Raw genomic sequence first — 17,903 nt, 5'->3', positions numbered from 1 at the left:
AACATTATAGTTTTATAGTTTGGGTCGTTACGGACGCAGTGATACCAAATATGTGTACTTCTTTTAACGGTTTCATTTTTTTCCTATAATAAAAGGCTTATTATAGGAAAAAAGGCAGTGTTTGTTTATATTCACTTGAAACTTTTATTCAAAATTTTTATTAACTTTTTGTTTTGTCTCACTGGGGGACTTGAAGACCTGCACTTCTGATCTTTACTCTAATACATTGCACTACCCACGTAGTGCAATGCATTAGAGCGGTCAGTTATTCACTGACAGCAAGCCTATTGGGCCACGCCTCTGGGCGGGGCCTGATGGGTTTCCATACATGGCAGACCAGGAGGCCATTGTTAGGCCTCCGGTTGCCATAGTAACGATTGGCAATGCTGCGATCACATCGCAGTGATGCCAATCGGCTTCAGACCACTAAGATGCCGCAATCGCTTTTGATCACGGCCACTAAAGGGTTAAGGTCAGGGATCGGAGCTAGCTCCATTCCATGCCGTTACAGCACGGTGTCAACTTGTTTCTAGGCACGGAAGCCTTTTAGCCGCTGCCTCCATTGTTAGGCCTCCGGTCTGCAAGAACAGTCATCGGAAACCCCGCGATTATCATTGCGGGGTACCGATCTGCTAGTAAACCCCATAAATGCAGCGTTTGCTTTTGAGCGCTACATTGCAGCAGGGTGTCAGCTGTAATACACAGCCGAAAACCCACTGGCGATGATGCAGGCCTTAAGACCTTGGCAACAACAAAGTTTTTTTGCAAAAAACATACAATGCAATTTTTTAAAAAAACAGCAAAGGTGTACATAGCCTTTAACCCCTACAGAGACGCTACAGAAGTGGTCAGGAGAATGAATACTCATCACGTTCTGCCTGGAGGTAATGTATATTCATTGTCAGGACACTGCAGTAATGTTATAGTGTGTTTATGTGGCTGCACATAGCGATATAGCTATATCGCTATGTGCTGTGTAAATGAGTGGGGAGAAGTGTATGACGCTGATTGGTCACCGATTGGTCAGCGTCATACACTACTCTGTACAACGCCCACTTGGTCATATAGTAAAACATGCCCAGTTGTATATTGAGAAACTCATTAGCATAAACCTAATATAGGTCATAATTCCGTCAAAAATGATAGTTTTTCTAAATAAAAACCACTGCTGTAATCTACATTACAGCACCGATCACATCATGTACAATATAGGCCACTTATAATGTGGTGACTGAGCTTCTTTAAAATCTACAAGCTCTGTGAGAGCGGTACAGTCTACACATCTGTCTTTAGAATCTATGAAGGCAAAGACCGTGATATTAACCCCCCAGAATGTCCCAGTGGGTTAGGATGCAGTGGCAAAATAGTTTGGGACTTGATGCAGCCTCTACTAAGGCCCTATTCACACGAACGTGTGCGTTTTGCGCGCGTTGCAGTTCCGTGTGTCATCAGTGAATGGTGCGCGGCTGCGTAATTTTCAAGCATATGCCATCCTTGTGACACGCGGTTTTGAGGTTTAGAAAAAGAAATTAAGGAAGTGCTGTTATTTTTTCTTTCATTTCTTTATCTACTGTTGCACGAATCACCATGTGACTGCTGCAGCGGTCACATGGGCTGAAACGTCATCCCAGGAAGCCAGCCATCCCAGGAAGAAGCAGGGAGTTCTGGGTAAGTATGAACGTCTTTTTTTTTTTTTTACAGGTTGATCTATATTGTGATCGGTAGTCACTGTCCAGGGTCCTGAAAGAGTTACTGCCGATCGTTTAACTCTTTCAGCACCCTGGACAGTGACTATCCACTGACGTCGCCTAGCAACGCTCCCGTAATTACGGGTGCACACACGTAGTCACCCGTAATTACGGGAGCCCCATAGACTTCTATGGCCTGCCCGTGCCGTAATTACGGCCTGAAATAGGACATGTTCTATATTTTTCAACGGCACGGGCACCTTCCCGTAAGCATACGGGGAGGTACCCGTAACCAATAGAAGTCCATGGCCCGTAAAAACGTGCCGTAATTACGGGCGTTTTTACGTTCGTGTGCATGGGGCCTTATTACAGCATTACATCTGTGCATAGCAAAACTGTGCGTATTATGAACTTAGATGTGATCGATAACAGCTCGATCCTGTGTGTTAGAAACACGGAGGAGCCGCTGTCACTGAACCCGTCAGTGCCGCTAACCTGACGGATACAGGATTCAGCTACTGTATCTGAAGAAATATATACTAGACCAGGGGTCTCAAGCACGCGGCCCGCGGGCCGCATGTGGCCCCTGGGGCTGTCATCTGCGGCCCGCGGGACACAGAGCCGCTAGTATCGGCTCTGCTCCGAGACGCTGGAATTCCCTGACATCGCTGTCCACATATGAACAGCGATGTCTGGGGCTTCCCCAGAGCAGAGTCCCGTGCAGAGCGCTAGTACAGGCTCTGCTCCGGGACTCTGTGGAATTCCCTGACATCAATGTCCATATATGGACAGTGTGTCAGGGTCTTCCCCTGAGCGGAGTCCCAGGCAGAGCGCTAGTATTGGCTCTGCTCTGGGACTCTGTGGAATTCCCTGACATCGCTGTCCATGTTTGGACACACGATGTCTGGGGCTTCCCCAGAGCCTGAGTCCCCGGCAGAGCGCTAGTATAGGCTGCATCCACCGAGGGCACTGCGGCAGCATCCACCGAGGGCACTGCGGCAGCATCCACCGAGGGCACTGCGGCAGCATCTAAAAAGGGGCTGCCCAGTCTTGACATGTGTGTCTGACAAACGCTGCTAACTGAGCCTCCGAACTGCATTTAGCGACACTAAAACTGGAAAACTGGATTGTTGAAATAAGCGCGTGGAGAATTCTCTCAAATTTTAAACCTAGCGGTATTATTATAGTAATGTAATGTTATAGTAGTTCAAATAACTAAATTGATTAACGATAATTTTGTATTGTATCAAATTTGAAAGTAATGCGGCCCGTCAACTTCACATTCTTTCTATATGTGGCCCACTTACCCGGCCGAGTTTGAGACCCCTGTACTAAACCGTCTTCTTTCTAAGACCGGTCAACACCTTAAAAGACCGAGACAAATTGTAAAATGGAAAAGATTGATTTTTCAACAGATGAACAACACTTTCATGGGCAGGAAATAGTTGTACATGGCATTGACCAGGGAGAATTATAGTAACAAGTACTCTTTACCGAACTAAACGACACCACGAGAATAAATCAGTGAGTAATTCTGCAAAACATCAATAGCCACTGAGAGAATGGGACAGATTGGTCAATTTACTCCAGAAAACGGCTAAGGCCTCATGCACACGAACGTATTTTTTCCCTCCCGTAAATACTGGCGTAAATACGGGTCCGGTGTCACACGTATTCGACCCGTTTTGCACCAGTATTTACGGGCACGTTTTCGATACAAAATTGCACTGCAGTAATCGGCAGCCCTTCTCTCTATCAGTGCAGGACAGAGAGAAGGGGCAGCCCTTTCCGAGGTAAAAGTAAAAGAAATTCATACTTACCCGGCCGTTGCCTTGGTGACGCGTCCCTCTCTTGACATCCAGCCCGACATCCCTGGATGACGCGGCAGTCCATGTGACTGCTGCAGCCTGTGATTGGCCTGTGATTGGCTGCAGCGGTCACATGGGCTGAAACGTCATCCAGGGATGTAGGCCGGATGTCGAGAGGGACGCGTCACCAAGGCAACGGCCGGGAGACCGGACTGGAGGAAGAAGCAGGAAGTTCTCGGTAAGTACGTCTTTTTTTTTTTTTTTTTACAGGTTGCTCTATATTCTGATTGGAATTCACTGTCCAGGGTGCTGAAAGAGTTACTGCCGATCAGTTAACTCTTTCAGCACCCTGGACAGTGACTATTTACTGACGTCGCCTAGCAACGCTGCCGTAATGACGGGTGCACACATGTAGCCACCCGTCATTACGGGAGCTCCATAGACTTCTATGGCCTGCCCGTGCCGTTATTACGGCCTGAAATAGGACATGTTCTATCTTTTTCAACGGCACAGGCACCTTCCCGTAAGAAAACGGGAAGGTACCCGTGGCCAATAGAAGTCTATGAGCCTGTTATTACGGGTCGTAATTACGACCCGTAATAACGGGAGTTTTTACGGTCGTGTGCATGAGGCCTTAATGCCACATTTGTAAAGCCACGTAAAGACATTCACTGACCTGCACATTGTGAACGAGACAGTAATTGTAGTATTTTATCTTGCAGAGCTTCAGGAAATTTAAGCAAGCTAAAAAAGAAAACCAATATACGTTACAAAAAGACAAAAAACAAAACCGGATATAATAATTAAAGGTTAATTTACATTGAGCCATTTCTGATCCAATGTGTTAACAATTATCGGCCTCTATAAGTGAATGGCAGACATGGGCGCAGAGACATAATGAAAACCTTAATGAGGCTGGAGATATATATATAAAATTATTTTTTAATGCCAGATTTTCTCGCACGTACGTTGCTTGTTGATACGACTGTCGCGCGAATTATATCTATGGACTGCCCATCAAGAAAGCTTGTGGTAAATGGCCTCGATATAACCATAACCTACCTCGCGGCCTCTCCTCCGTATAGAGATCTATGACAACGTCTCCCAGTGTGGTCTCCAGAAGGACAGCCATGATATATCCCGTGTAAGTCACTCTTTCGTTTCAGACACTATCATACTTCAACGGTAAAAAGGACCTTCGGTGACGTTGCTGTCACGTGACCGCAATGTTCTCAAAGGTCCTGATGCAATTACAGGAAGAGGAAGGCGGGGTTATAGTGATTGGCACTTCCCGTCTCCAGGCCCGCCCCTCCAGCTCCTGGATGTTTGGAAGTCAAGGGAAGATGGTGCGGTCTGGGCAATGTGCTGGGCCCTGGCGCCGCTTCCTGCCTGTGGTTGCTCTTCTTCTCCTAGTTCTGATTGCCAGAGCTCAGGATGGCGGAATCAGGACTCGTATCCAGGTAAATGAGCCATTACATTAGACAGCCCGCTCCGATTCGTCATCAGATTGTTTTACCAGTTGTCGTCATCGCACATAGCTACCTGTGTTTTCTAGGAAAGTCGCAGGCTATAGAAACGTCTCCGTAGTTCCCTATACGGGATGCACCAGTGATTATGCCCATTATTTAAAGAGCCTCTGCTAACAAAATTGGTTTTTCCCTCTGAAATTTTTTAGAATGATGTAATAAATTACTTAACAGTGCTACCCTCTTACATCCTAATAAAATCATATCAGATGGTGACAACAGTGGGTAGTTGGTGGGGCCCCTCATTACTCCGATGACGGATCAGTGGCACACTGTTGGCATTTCCATCTCTTCCTCCAGTTGTGTAGTAAGAGAGGGGTTTAGTGCAGCTTGCTCCAGTGTCTGAGGGATCATGGGGACCCAGCTAAAGCTACATGAAGAGGCCAATGATTGTTAACATGTCACCTAGCGCGACTGCGGCATAACCGGCATAAAAAATACAAGTCGCACACGACATGGCTTTCCATAGATCGTAATGTAATGTAATGTAAATCACGTGCGACTTGGGTGCAATAGGTCTTTATAAGTTCACGGGGAAGAAAAAATGTTGCACGTGTAACCCTAATGGATGCTCACCAATGTCAGAACATGTCAGAATACAGAATGATTGTTTATTTGCGACATTGATCATTCATACGTAATTATTGTTCTTGCTTGTGCGATGTGTAATTGTAGTGTGAAAATGGTTTTCCTCCGATTCGTTAGTACTTCACTAAATAAGGGTCCTTTTACGTGGGCCGTCACAACGAGACAGCTCGTTGTTTGGCGCTTGTTTGCTCCTTTCACTAGAATCAACGATTGGTTATGTATGAGTGCGAGCAATCGTCACTCGTCCTCACGCGTTTCCATCATGTCTGCAGCACATCCCACTGTTTACAGAGTGAGATGTGCTGCCGACCAACTCAATATTTAGTACAGCGTAAACGTTACGATCAGCCGGTGAATAAGCGTTTGGTCGGTCATGGGCTGATTGTTGCCTCGCTTGGACAGGGAGACGATCGGGAATGAGCGTTCTATGAACGCTCATTTACCCGATCACTGGCCCATGTAAAAGGGCCCTAACTACTGCAAAGGAAATCATTTGCAGTATTTAAATTATTAGTTAACTGGGTTGTCTCTATAAGGGTATATGGACATCAAAGAGGAGGGTCCCGGGACCCACTAGCAGGACGACTCTGTCCAACCTGGTGAATTTGTGTAATACCTCAGAATGGCTTCAAAGGCCAGCAGGATATTGTCATGTATTAAAAGAGGCATGGACTCACGGGACAGGGATGTAATATTACCACTTTACAAAGCATTAGTGAGGCCTCATCTAGAATATGCCGTTCAGTTCTGGGCTCCAGTTCATAGAAAGGATGCCCTGGAGTTGGAAAAAATACAAAGAAGAGCAACGAAGCTAATTAGGGGCATGGAGAATTTAAGTTATGAGGAAAGATTGAAAGAATTAAACCTATTTAGCCTTGAGAAAAGACGACTAAGGGGGGACATGATTAATTTATATAAATATATGAATGGTGCATACAAAAAATATGGTGAAATCCTGTTCCATGTAAAACCCCCCTCAAAAAACAAGGGGGCACTCCCTCCGTCTGGAGAAAAAAAGGTTCAAGCTGCAGAGGCGACAAGCCTTCTTTACCGTGAGAACTGTGAATCTATGGAATAGCCTACCGCAGGAGCTGGTCACAGCAGGGACAGTAGATGGCTTTAAAAAAGGCTTAGATAATTTCCTAGAACAAAAAAATATTAACTCCTATGTGTAGAAATTTTTCCTTCCCTTGGTTGAACTTGATGCACATGTGTCTTTTTTCAGCCGTACTAACTATGTAACTATGTAACGACCGCCATGTAATGCTACATCTGCCCTGCAGGGGTTGCAGCTACCTCCCGGTGATAAGAACTGATCGCTAGGGGTTTCTGAAGCCAGACCTGGAGTAATCAGTCTGTCCTGGTGATCACGAAACCCCTGATTCTGTAAATAATGGCATCTATTATAGCCTATAAAAGAGTAGGCACTCCGAATGCCAGCTTGACATCTCACCCTCATGAACTGCAATACTTCTGCTGTCCATAGAAGGCGGTGTCAGAAGAAGAGCCCTGGCAATTGGCATTTTCTCCAATCGGAGTTGCTAATTTGTCATCTGATGCCCTGTTATGTAACCCCTTACCGCTCCACGACGTAATAGTACGTCAAGGGCCTCCGGCAATTCTCTTTAGTAATATGTCCTATCACCGGTAATACACTGTGATAGTCCTGCGAGTTCAGGTAGTTACATATGGTGTCTTGTCATTCAGACTGCAGGAGGGAAATGCCTTGTTCTGCAGCTTCTCTCCAATGCGACGTGTGGCGTGGTGCTGGGTGCAGCGCTGTGGTACAAATAGTTCAGCCACTAAAACCTCAGATGCGTGATTAATACAGAATCAAGTAAAGTACATGCTGGAATTCTACATAGCCTCCGATGACCTCCGCTATGTAGTGCCGAGATCTGCAAATACATTGGGGAAAAAGATAATCAGGGCAGCCGTCGGCAACAGGTAAACCGGAGCCAAATGCCAGGGCCCCCTGGGACCTCAGCTATCTGGGTAAACGTGCCCTATATTAGTCAAGCCAAGCGTGCAATTGATAAGGGGTCCACTTTAACTCCAGAGTGACAATTATTCAATAATTAAAGGGTAACTAAACTTTCCATTAACTTCCGACATGTCGTAGTGACATGTCAGTAGTTTTGATCGGTGGGAGTCTGAGCACCGAGACCCTCACCAATCGCTAAAACGAAGAAGCTGAAGCGCTTGGGGGAGCCACTTAGTTTCTTAATAGATTTTTCGGAAAGCCAAGCGAGCGGTGTTAAGGCTCAATAGAAAGTCTATGACCCCGTACACCAATTGCTCAGCTTTCCGGCAAAAGCTGTTCAGAAATTAAGCGGCTCACCCAAGCGCTTCAGCTTCTTCGTTTTAGCGATTGGTGGGGGTCTCGGTGCTCGGACCCCCACCGACCAAAACTTCTGACATGTCACTATGACATGTCAGAAGTTTTTTGAAAATTTCGTTACGCTTTGAAGTGGGTAACTTTTGGAAACAGATGCATGTTGCCTTACGTTAAAAAAGACACGTCTGTAACGTCAAACCGCTCATTATCTCCGGCGTTTTTTTCCCATAAAAAGGTGAAACGTGCATAGTCCCATCAACTGCCTAAACCCCCAAGACGTTGGGGGAGATTTATTAAGACTGGCGTTTGATACACCAATTTTTTTTTTAACAATTCGTTGAAGTAAGTGCCTCTTAATAAATGTTGCATCTTTCTTCCGGCTGTTCGCCATAACAGTCCCCCCTTACCATCAGATGTAAAATACAAAATAAGTATATTCCCCTCACCACTCCCCTCCACTTTTCCCCAGCATGACCACTCAGGCTTTCTTATAGAAGTTCCTGACGCCGAGCAGCGTCCGGACCTCATGTGACGCAGCACTCGACGTCCTGAGTGCTGCATCACATACAACGTCCTCACGCTGCCCAGCGACAGTACGTTGTATGAGCCGTGGCAGGCTATAGGAGTGTGAGAGGGGACCTGGAGGGGAAAAGTTGTTTGGTGAGCATACTTTTTTTTTTTTTTTTTTTTTTAATTGCCGAAGGGGGAAGTAGTTCGATCGGGTGAGTAAGTGCAGATATTCGCTTTTATAATATGCTAGATTTCTAGCATAAATAATAAACTTGTTGGACCCGCCCCTATTTGAAAGCCACATCCCATTTTCCAAAAGTTGCGTGGGCAGCATAAAGTCTACATTTTCAATACAAACTTGGGCTTTTTCGCGACTTTCCTCCGCCAGAAGACTTTCCCCCACGATTCTGATTTCTGTGGAGATAAGTTTCCTTTCAAATTACTTTAGGTTATCTATATGCTATAGATCTTAGTTAAAATAGATGCTGAGATTAAATATCACAGGAAAAAAGGAAAGGATCCAGCGATGTATAATAGAAGTGGGGAAACTCTATTTCCACTTTTATTGGATGTGAGCAATAAATAGCGAACACAAGAGGAGTAACAAGGTGGTTAGGATGGCAAATAGATAAAAGCCTACGCGTTTCAAGCACTAACCGTGCTCTTATTCATGGCTAATTCAAGTCTTCAAGACTTGAATTAGCCATGAATAAGAGCACGAAAGGTGCTCAAAACGCGTAGGCTTTTATCTATTTGCCATCCTAACCACCTTGTTACTCCTCTTGTGTTCGCTATTTATTGCTCACATCCAATAAAAGTGGAAACCAAGTTTCCCCACTTCTATTATACATCGCTGGATCCTTTCCTTTTTTCCTTTGTATTGCCTGCCGTGTGCCGTCGCGGTGATCCGGGCGAGATCCGAATACAAGAACGTGGAGCTGGTGAGCTGGAGATTTCCTCCTACCCTCTCTTTCCTCCTTACAATTTCTGCATTAAATATCACAGTTGTGTGCACAATATTTTTCAGAGATCTTCCCACATGCATCATAATAATGTGAATATTTTTATCTTTAGGAAACCATAACCGTTAATGTGACAACCATACATGGCCCAGACAAGGTGACGGAACAGGTAAGCCATTATTCACTGCAGAATAATCATTGATATGCCAGTTAAATGGATAGATTAACCCCTACAGGACACAGCCTGTTTTGGCCCTGCAGCAGAGACGATTTTATTTATTTTTTTCAAATCTGACGTGTTCCTTTATGTGGTAATAACTTTGGAATGTTTTTACCTATCCAAGCGATTCTGAGATTTTTTCCTGACATGTACTTTTAGTGTAAAAATGTGGTCAATTAAAGGGAAGGTGTCATGAAATTTTTTTTTTTTTTTTTATTATATTGCTTTTAGTATGATAAAAAAATAAAATTTATTTGTGTTCATGTGTTTATACTTTTTCCTTTTTTTAAAATTTTTACTTCTCTATGGGGGCTGACATTTTTTTTTCTTCATCTCTGTATGTGTCGATTAACGACACATACAAAGATGGAATACGGCACATACATCCCCATAGAGAATGGGAACGGGAGCCGTTCCATTCACTGCAGCGTACGCCGTCTGTGTTGCAACAGTGCATGCGAAACTAAGCTCGTTAGCACAGGAGGCGGCAGAAGGAGCAGGTAAGTTATGTTTGTGTATGTGATGTGTGTATTATGTTCGTGTTATACGGTCTGCTTAGCACTGTTTCTAATCCTCCTACACTGTGCATTCGCTCAGAAAATGGCGGCACACAGTGTAGGAGGTTTGAAGATTCAACCCCCTCCTTCACTAGCCAGAATAACGGAGGGGGGATTGTGAGGACACTAGAGAGTGTGTCTACCCCAAATTTGCAGCATAAAGCAATGAGGTTGCTTTACCACATTGACCATGCTGCAATTTCGGGAACTGCTCCCTCTAGTGACCAGCACATGGAAATGTTATAAATTAGAATCTAATTTATAATATTTCCTGACTTGTGAAAAAATAAATTCTAGCGACACATTCCCTTTAAATTCAGTGTTTGTGAAAAACACCAACATTGTGAGAAAATGTGCAAAAATTTGCCTTTCTAATTTGTAATGTATCTCCTTGTAAAACAGATAGGAATACCACACAATATAGTTACTAGTTAACATTTCCCACATGTCTACTTTATGTTGGCATCGTTTTTTGACCATTGTTTTATTTTTCTAGGATGTTTACAAGGCTTAGAACTTTAGCAGCAATTTCTCATATTTTAAAGATAATTTTAAAACCTATTTTTTTTTTAGAGAGCAGTTCAGTTTTGAAGTGGCTTTAAAGAGGCTCTGTCACCAGATTTTGCAACCCCTATCTCCTATTGCAGCAGATAGGCGCTGCAATGTAGATTACAGTAACGTTTTTATTTAAAAAAACGAGTATTTTTGGCCAAGTTATGACCATTTTTGTATTTATGCAAATGAGGCTTGCTAAAGTACAACTGGGCGTGTATTATGTGCGTACATCTGGGCGTGTTTACTTCTTTTACTAGCTGGGCGTTCTGACGAGAAGTATCATCCACTTCTCTTCAGAACGCCCAGCTTCTGGCAGTGCAGACACACAGCGTGTTCTCGAGAGATCACGCTGTGACGTCACTCACTTCCTGCCCCAGGTCCTGCATCGTGTCGGACGAGCGAGGACACATCGGCACCAGAGGCTACAGTTGATTCTGCAGCAGCATCGGCGTTTGCAGGTAAGTCGATGTAGCTACTTACCTGCAAACGCTGATGCTGCTGCAGAATCAAATGTAGCCTCTGGTGCCGATGTAGCCGACACGATGCAGGACCTGGGGCAGGAAGTGAGTGACGTCACAGCGTGATCTCTTGAGAACACGCTGTGTGTCTGCGCTGCCAGAAGCTGGGTGTTAACGAACAGAAGTGGATGATGCTGATTCGTCAGCATCATACACTCCCATTCCTAACGCCCAGCTAGTAAAAGAAGTAAAAACGCCCCGATGTACACACATAATACACGCCCAGTTGTACTTTTACTGTAAAGACGCCCAGCTGTACTTTTGCAAGCCTCCTTTGCATAAATACAAAAATGGTCATAACTTGGCCAAAAATGCTCGTTTTAAAAAAAAACAAAAAAAAAAACGTTACTGTAATCTACATTGCAGCGCCTATCTGCTGCAATAGCAGATAGGGGTTGCAAAATCTGGTGACAGATCCTCTTTAAGGGCCTTATATATTAGAACCCCCCCCCCCCCCCCACACACACACCATAAGTCACCCAATTTTAAAAACTGTACCCCTCAAAGTATTCTAAATAGCATTTATAAAGGTTGTTTTTTTTAACCCTTTAGGTGTTTCCCAGGAATTAAGGCAAAGTGGAGGTGAAATTTACAAATTTCACTTTTTTTTTTTAAAGAAAATCCATTTTGCTTTTCTCTAACACAGAAGGTTTTACCAGAGAAACGCAACTCAATATTTATTGCCCAGGTTCTGCAGTTTTTAGAATTATCCCACATGCGGCCCTAGTGTGCTAATGGACTGAAGCACCGGCCTCAGAAGCAAAGGAGCATTAAAGGGCTTAATTGACGAAAATGGACTGCTGGCTGGCGACAGAGGAGTGTCCGCTGTCGGGACAGCTGATCTCCGGTTCCCGGACAATGTCCGCTAGGACAGTGAGCACCGGGAACCGTTCAATAACTGTCCTGGTGTGGGAAGTAACTTCTCGCCAGGATGTACAGTTGCATCGTGATGTGGGTAGGGGTTGTCTAACCACAGTTGATTTTGGTGGGTGGAGACGTGGCCATCCAGACATTTCCCCACTGAGGAAATGTAGTGTTAGGGTATGTTCACACGCTTACTAAAAAACGTCTGAAAATACGGAGCTGTTTTCAAGGGAAAACCGCTCCTGATTTTTAGACGTTTTTTGAGCCACTCGCGATTTTCACGGCCGTTTTTGGAGCTGTTTTCTATAGAGTCAATGAAAAACTGCTCCAAAAAACGTCTCAAGAAGTGACATGCACTTCTTCTTTTCCGCGCCCGTTTTTCAAAACGGCTGCGCCAATAACGGCCCGTCGGAACAGAGTGCCGTTTTTCCCATTGAAATCAATGGGCAGATGTTTGGAGGCATTCTGCTTCCGATTTTTCGGGCGTTTACGGCCCGAAAAATGGCCGAAAATAGGCCGTGTGAACATATTCTTACATGGCGGCCATTCAGATGACAATATTGTTGAAAAATGCAACATACCTGTTTACAGTTATTAGCAGAAGATGCGAATGTGGAACCAAGCTGAGATTTTATAAACTACTCCCTTTTCCAATCTCCCTTTCTATATGACCAGCCAAACCACGATATTACACTTGATGTACAGATCTGTTGCTTTCGAGTCTCATTTGCCAGGCCAGAATCGCTGTGTTTGCAGTTCTGGCAGTTTGCAGAGGAAGGACAAGCATGACACTGCAATGGAAAATGTTATTATTCTCCATTTCTTGAAATCAATTACCAGTAAAAACTGTTTGGGTGGGGACGAGGCCCAGTGCAAAAGTAAGGCAGACATGATAGCAATTAGGCTCCACCCACTAACTCAAAGAAAACCGCGAACAAGTCTGCAGAGGGGAAAACTGCTAGAAAATGCAGAATACAAATCATATAATGGCTAGAAACAGTGTTACTCCTCATGTACACGCCTATGACCGCATATTCTGAAAGTCACCTGAAAGGATAGGTACACTGCTTTTAAATTATTTCAGGATTACTTCCTACATTCTTAATGGAGCCCAGATCTAGGACAATGAAAAGTTGAAAGGTTACAGGTGATTTTTTTGATGGAGTTTATATACATAGTTGTAGGGTAATCTTACAAGTTGGGACTTTTAAAGCAGATTTGTCAGGTCTCCTATGCTATTCAATGAGTTGGCTGCATAACATAGAGAGGGAGATACGAAATTTGGGGACATACAGTTTTCTATGATTTTCTTGTAAAAAGCTTTAGTAAGCGTACTAACATTTTAGGTGACTTTTTTTTTCAAAATAAGCTGTCGTGTGTGTGTACATGAAGAATAACACTATTTCTGGCCATTATAACTTGTAGTTTTTCCCTCTGCAGGCTCTACTAAAAAATTATCTCTACTTCTCAGTTGTCTCTGAGCTAGTGGGCAGAGCCTAACAACTGTCATGTCTTGTATACACTGCACACATAGGAGAGAAGGATTCTCCTCTTCTATCTCTATCACATATATATATATATATATATATATATATATATATATATATATAGAAGCTGCATCAACATGTAGATTACACAGCAGTAATGAGTGTAGATGAGAATCTAGCACTGGGGTGACATATAATTCTTATCAGAAGCAGCCGCACGTCTGTGTCTCTCACTCTGCTCTCTCCTGCCCCCCCCTCTCAATAGACTTCTATGGGCAGTAGCGTCTGTGTATTTCTCTGGGTTACCCCTCCCCATCTATAGGCAGTCTGTGAAGAGAGACGCCCACAATTCCTGCAGTCCATCTCCTCTGCTCTGTAACCAGGGACGGGTTTACTTGAGAACAGGGGGTGGACAGCAGATTACAGGAAGGGAATCGCTTAGTGGCAGTAACTTCACACAGAATTTGCAAGTATAAAACTACAAAATTTTAACAGTAAATTACAAAGTTGATCTATATCAGACATACAATTAAATTAGCAGACGTTGTTTGAAAATTAGTGTCCATTTAAATTCTGTCAGGACTTACCAGACTCTGGAAGCTGTAGTCTGTATCTTACAAACTAAAAAAATAACTCTTTTTTTTTATAGAATCTAAAAACATAATAGGCTGCATTTAGGCAGTAATGATTTTCTTTGCTCCATTTAGGTCAGTTCCAATATCCGCTATGCCAGGGGACGAATATACATTAATGGATTTCCCGTAAACAGAGGAGTTTCCCGAATAACTTGCAGAATGGACATTAGTAAGTTGCTTCTTTTTTCAGCATGAATTCCATATATACTGTTGTATGAAAGCAATAGAGTGAAATTTGAAAGACCGAGTACAACCAGGGACCCTAAATTTGTTTTTAGAGCACCTCTATAATCTGATATGACACAGGTATACTTTAAAGGGATCCTGTCATCAACATCTTACCTGTTAAACTCACCTGACCCCTCAATGGCCGCAGCTGTCCAGAGTGCGTTCCTGTTCTCTTCTTTCCTGAAGTCCTCCTCTGTCAGTAAATATAGTCGTTTAAACTTTTCCCGCCTTTTATGGTAATTATTTTTGGCTGCTTGCAGTAGGGAGAGTTTACTGAATACTAATTTATACAGCTCCCATTTAACGTAATCTTAAAGCGTACTAAACTTTTCATGGAACTTTTCGAAATGAACTGTCATATGTGTGTACATGAGGAATAACACTATTTCTGGCCATTATATGACCTTGTATACTGCTGTCATGTCATCTATACACTGTAGACATAGAAGAGGAGAATTCTGTTCTCCTATCTCTATAGAAACAGCAGCAGCATGGAGGAGATTATACAGCAGTAATGAGCAGTGTAGTTGAAAATCCAGCACTAGGTTGAGGTGTAACGCTTACAAAGAAGCTGCAGCATCTGCCTGTGTTTTTCTCACTACTCCCCTTCCCCTCTCCATAGACTTCTATTGGCAGGTAGTATAGAGACACACAACAAGGTGGACAGCAGACTACAGGAATGGGTCCACCAATAAAGTCATACAGAATTTGCATTGACAAGACAACTACATTTTAAAAGTAAATAAATTGCAAAGTTGATCTATATCAGATATACTATTAGATTAGTATACGTTGTTTGAAAAGTTAGTGTCCATTTAAATCTTCAATAAGCATAATTCAGTAAAATTAACAATAAAAACTACAGCTAGTCATGCAAAAAAGCCCTCATATAGCTCTGTTGACAAAAGAATTAAAAAGTTGTGGTTGTAAAACATTAAACAAAAACTATCGCCAGAATCGTACTGACCCACAGAATAAGGTTAACATGTCCTTTTTTATTACGCACGGTGAACACTGTATTAAAAAAAGTTCTAATACTATTGCTCTAATACTAATGACACTTTTTTTTTTCTTTTTTTTTTTTTTTTGTTCACCTTGCCGCCCAAAAAAAGAATGAAAAGGGATTAAAAAGTCACAAGTACCCCAAAATGGTACCAATAAAAACTAAAACTTGTTCCGCAAAAAACAAGCTCTGTGGACAGAAAAGCAAAAAAGTTATGGTCACCCAGAAACATTTATGTAAATCATATAAAACTACATGAATTTGGTGTAGCCATATTCATACTGACCTGCAGAATAAAGTTAATATGTAATTTCCATTAAAAAAAATAAACTGCAGGAATTGTTTCAATTTTATAATTTCGCCTCCCAAAATATGGATTAAAAAGTGATCAAAGAGTCGCATGTACCTCAAATTGGTACCAATAAAAACAACATCTCATCCCGCAAAAAACAGCCCTCATACCACTGCACTATAAAAAATAAATTAAAAAAAGTTAGGACTCCCATAAGTCAGGAAAGAAAACATTTCTTCTGTTTCAAGAGGTGATTCTCAAGGCCCTAATATCTGGGAACCAGAAAGGGGATGAATCAAACATATCTGCTGGAAGCGAGGGTGCCCGTATTATACCAGGACAACAATGTCCCAGCAAAATTCCTAAACTGCAAAGGTTCGGATTGTGGACCAAAAGGGGGATAAGTAAGGACACCATTTATCAGTGCAATACAGGCCTGAGCATAAAGGATTGCTTTACAGCGTAACGAACATCCATGGATAATTTTATTATGTTTTTACCTCCTTATTATGCCCTGATGTACTCTGCCCAGCTTACATATTCCCCCATATTATAAACTGAAATACCAGTAAAACTCCAAACAAAACTACTACCAAGCAAAATCTGCACAGGGCTCCCTCCCTTCTGAGCCCTACAGTGTGCCCAAACAGCAGTTTACTTTCACATATATGGCATCGCCATACCAGGGAGAACCCTTTTAACAACTTTTGGGATGTGTGTCTGCAGTGGCACAAGTTGGGCACAACATATTTGCCACTGAAATGGCATATCTAGGGAAAAATTGCCATTTTCAATTTGCACCATTTGCAGTGCTTTCATTTCTGGAACCTGTGGGGTCAAAATGCTCACTACGCACTTTAATAAATGCCTTGAGGGGTGTAGTTTCCTAAATGGGTTCACTTTTATTATTTCACATCAGAGCCTCTGCAATTGTGAACCAATAATGTGTAAATTGCTAAATTAGGCCTCAAGTTTGCATAGTACTCTTGAACTCCTGAGCCCTGTCCTTGGTCCAGGCAAAAGATTAGGGCCAGTCGGTAGGGTGTTTCTAAAACTGGGAAACGCAGCATAATAATTAGAGCTGTCTTTTCATGGTGGCACAAGCTGGGCACAACATATTTTACACTGAATTGGCATATCTATGGAAAAATTCATCCTATGTTTAAACAGCAGTTTGACCACATATGGGGTATTGCCGTACTCCGGAGAAATTGCATTACAAATGTTGGGGTGCTTTCTCTCCTTTTAATTGTTGAGAAAATGACAAATTTTGAGCTAAAGCTAAATCTTTATTGAAAAAAAAATTTCATTTTTCATTATCACTGCTCAATTCTAATAAAATCTGTGAAATACCTGTGGAGTCAAAATGCTCACTACACCCCTAGATGAATTCTTTGTGGGGTGTAGTTTCCAAAATGGCATCTTTTTGTGATGTTTCCTTTGATTTGGCACCACAACAAAAATATATTCTAATAAAAAGAAGGACCCAAAATCCACTAGATGCTCCTTTTTTTCTTCTGAGGCACGTGTTTGAGTCCACTAGGGCCACATGTGGGATATTTAAAAAAAACTGCAGAATCTGTGTAATGATGGGGGTAGGGAAACAGACAAGTGAGCCCTCATCTACCCGCCACTCAGTCCCTGCCTACTTGCAACGACCCGGCCTAGGCGACGGGGTACAACTGGGCGACGGTCCCTACGCTCAGAAAGTGCACGACAGACAAACAGACAAGGGTACACAGAAGCTAAGGGAAATGGGGCAGTTGCCCACAGCAACACCGTGAGCAACAAGAGTGGTGAACGAGCCGAGTCAAAGCAGGAGTGTACGAGGTACCAAACGCAGAGCAGGAGAGTAGTGAACAAGCCGAGTCAAACCAGGAGTGTACGAGGTACCAAACGCACAGCAGGAGAGTAGTCAATAAGCCAGGGTCAATATGAAGCAGGGTCAAATAGTTCAGAAGCTGCAGCGGGGCCAGGAAACCAAACGAGAAGAATCAAAAGCAAGGAGGAGCAGGAAAGGCAGGTATAAATAGACAGAGGGCGGGAGCTAGCTCCGTCTGGCCAGGCTGTGATAGGCTCTCCCACTCCTAAGCCTGCCATCCTGAGTGGTGGAAGATGGAGTCA

General features: G+C 43.1%; 2 protein-coding genes across 3 annotated transcripts in view; one reads left to right on the top strand and one right to left on the bottom strand.

Annotated features, from left to right (window-relative positions):
* The window catches only part of PPIL4 (peptidylprolyl isomerase like 4), a 48,420-nt gene extending 43,686 nt beyond the window's left edge, over positions 1-4,734 (bottom strand). The window contains exons 1-2 of one of the 2 annotated variants that reach the window (XM_075862569.1): positions 4,559-4,734; positions 4,173-4,240 (exon numbers count right to left, since the gene is read on the bottom strand). In XM_075862569.1, the coding sequence (XP_075718684.1) occupies positions 4,173-4,240; positions 4,559-4,628 (138 nt within the window). In that variant the 5' untranslated portion in view covers positions 4,629-4,734. Of the gene's footprint in view, positions 1-2,995; positions 3,053-4,172; positions 4,241-4,558 lie in introns of those variants that run through there. The other variant, XM_075862570.1, reaches the window with a different exon arrangement.
* GINM1 (glycosylated integral membrane protein 1) overlaps positions 4,731-17,903 on the top strand; it is a 32,441-nt gene continuing 19,268 nt past the window's right edge. Inside the window, exons 1-3 of the mRNA XM_075862571.1 lie at positions 4,731-4,956; positions 9,533-9,589; positions 14,329-14,425. Of these exons, the coding sequence (XP_075718686.1) occupies positions 4,741-4,956; positions 9,533-9,589; positions 14,329-14,425 (370 nt within the window). The 5' untranslated portion in view covers positions 4,731-4,740. The remainder of the gene's footprint in view (positions 4,957-9,532; positions 9,590-14,328; positions 14,426-17,903) is intronic.

Source organism: Rhinoderma darwinii, chromosome 4, assembly GCF_050947455.1.
Source record: "Rhinoderma darwinii isolate aRhiDar2 chromosome 4, aRhiDar2.hap1, whole genome shotgun sequence".
NCBI classification, from domain to species: domain Eukaryota; kingdom Metazoa; phylum Chordata; class Amphibia; order Anura; family Rhinodermatidae; genus Rhinoderma; species Rhinoderma darwinii.
Note: the sequence above shows the minus strand (reverse complement) of the source record. Positions and strands in the feature narration are given on the sequence as shown.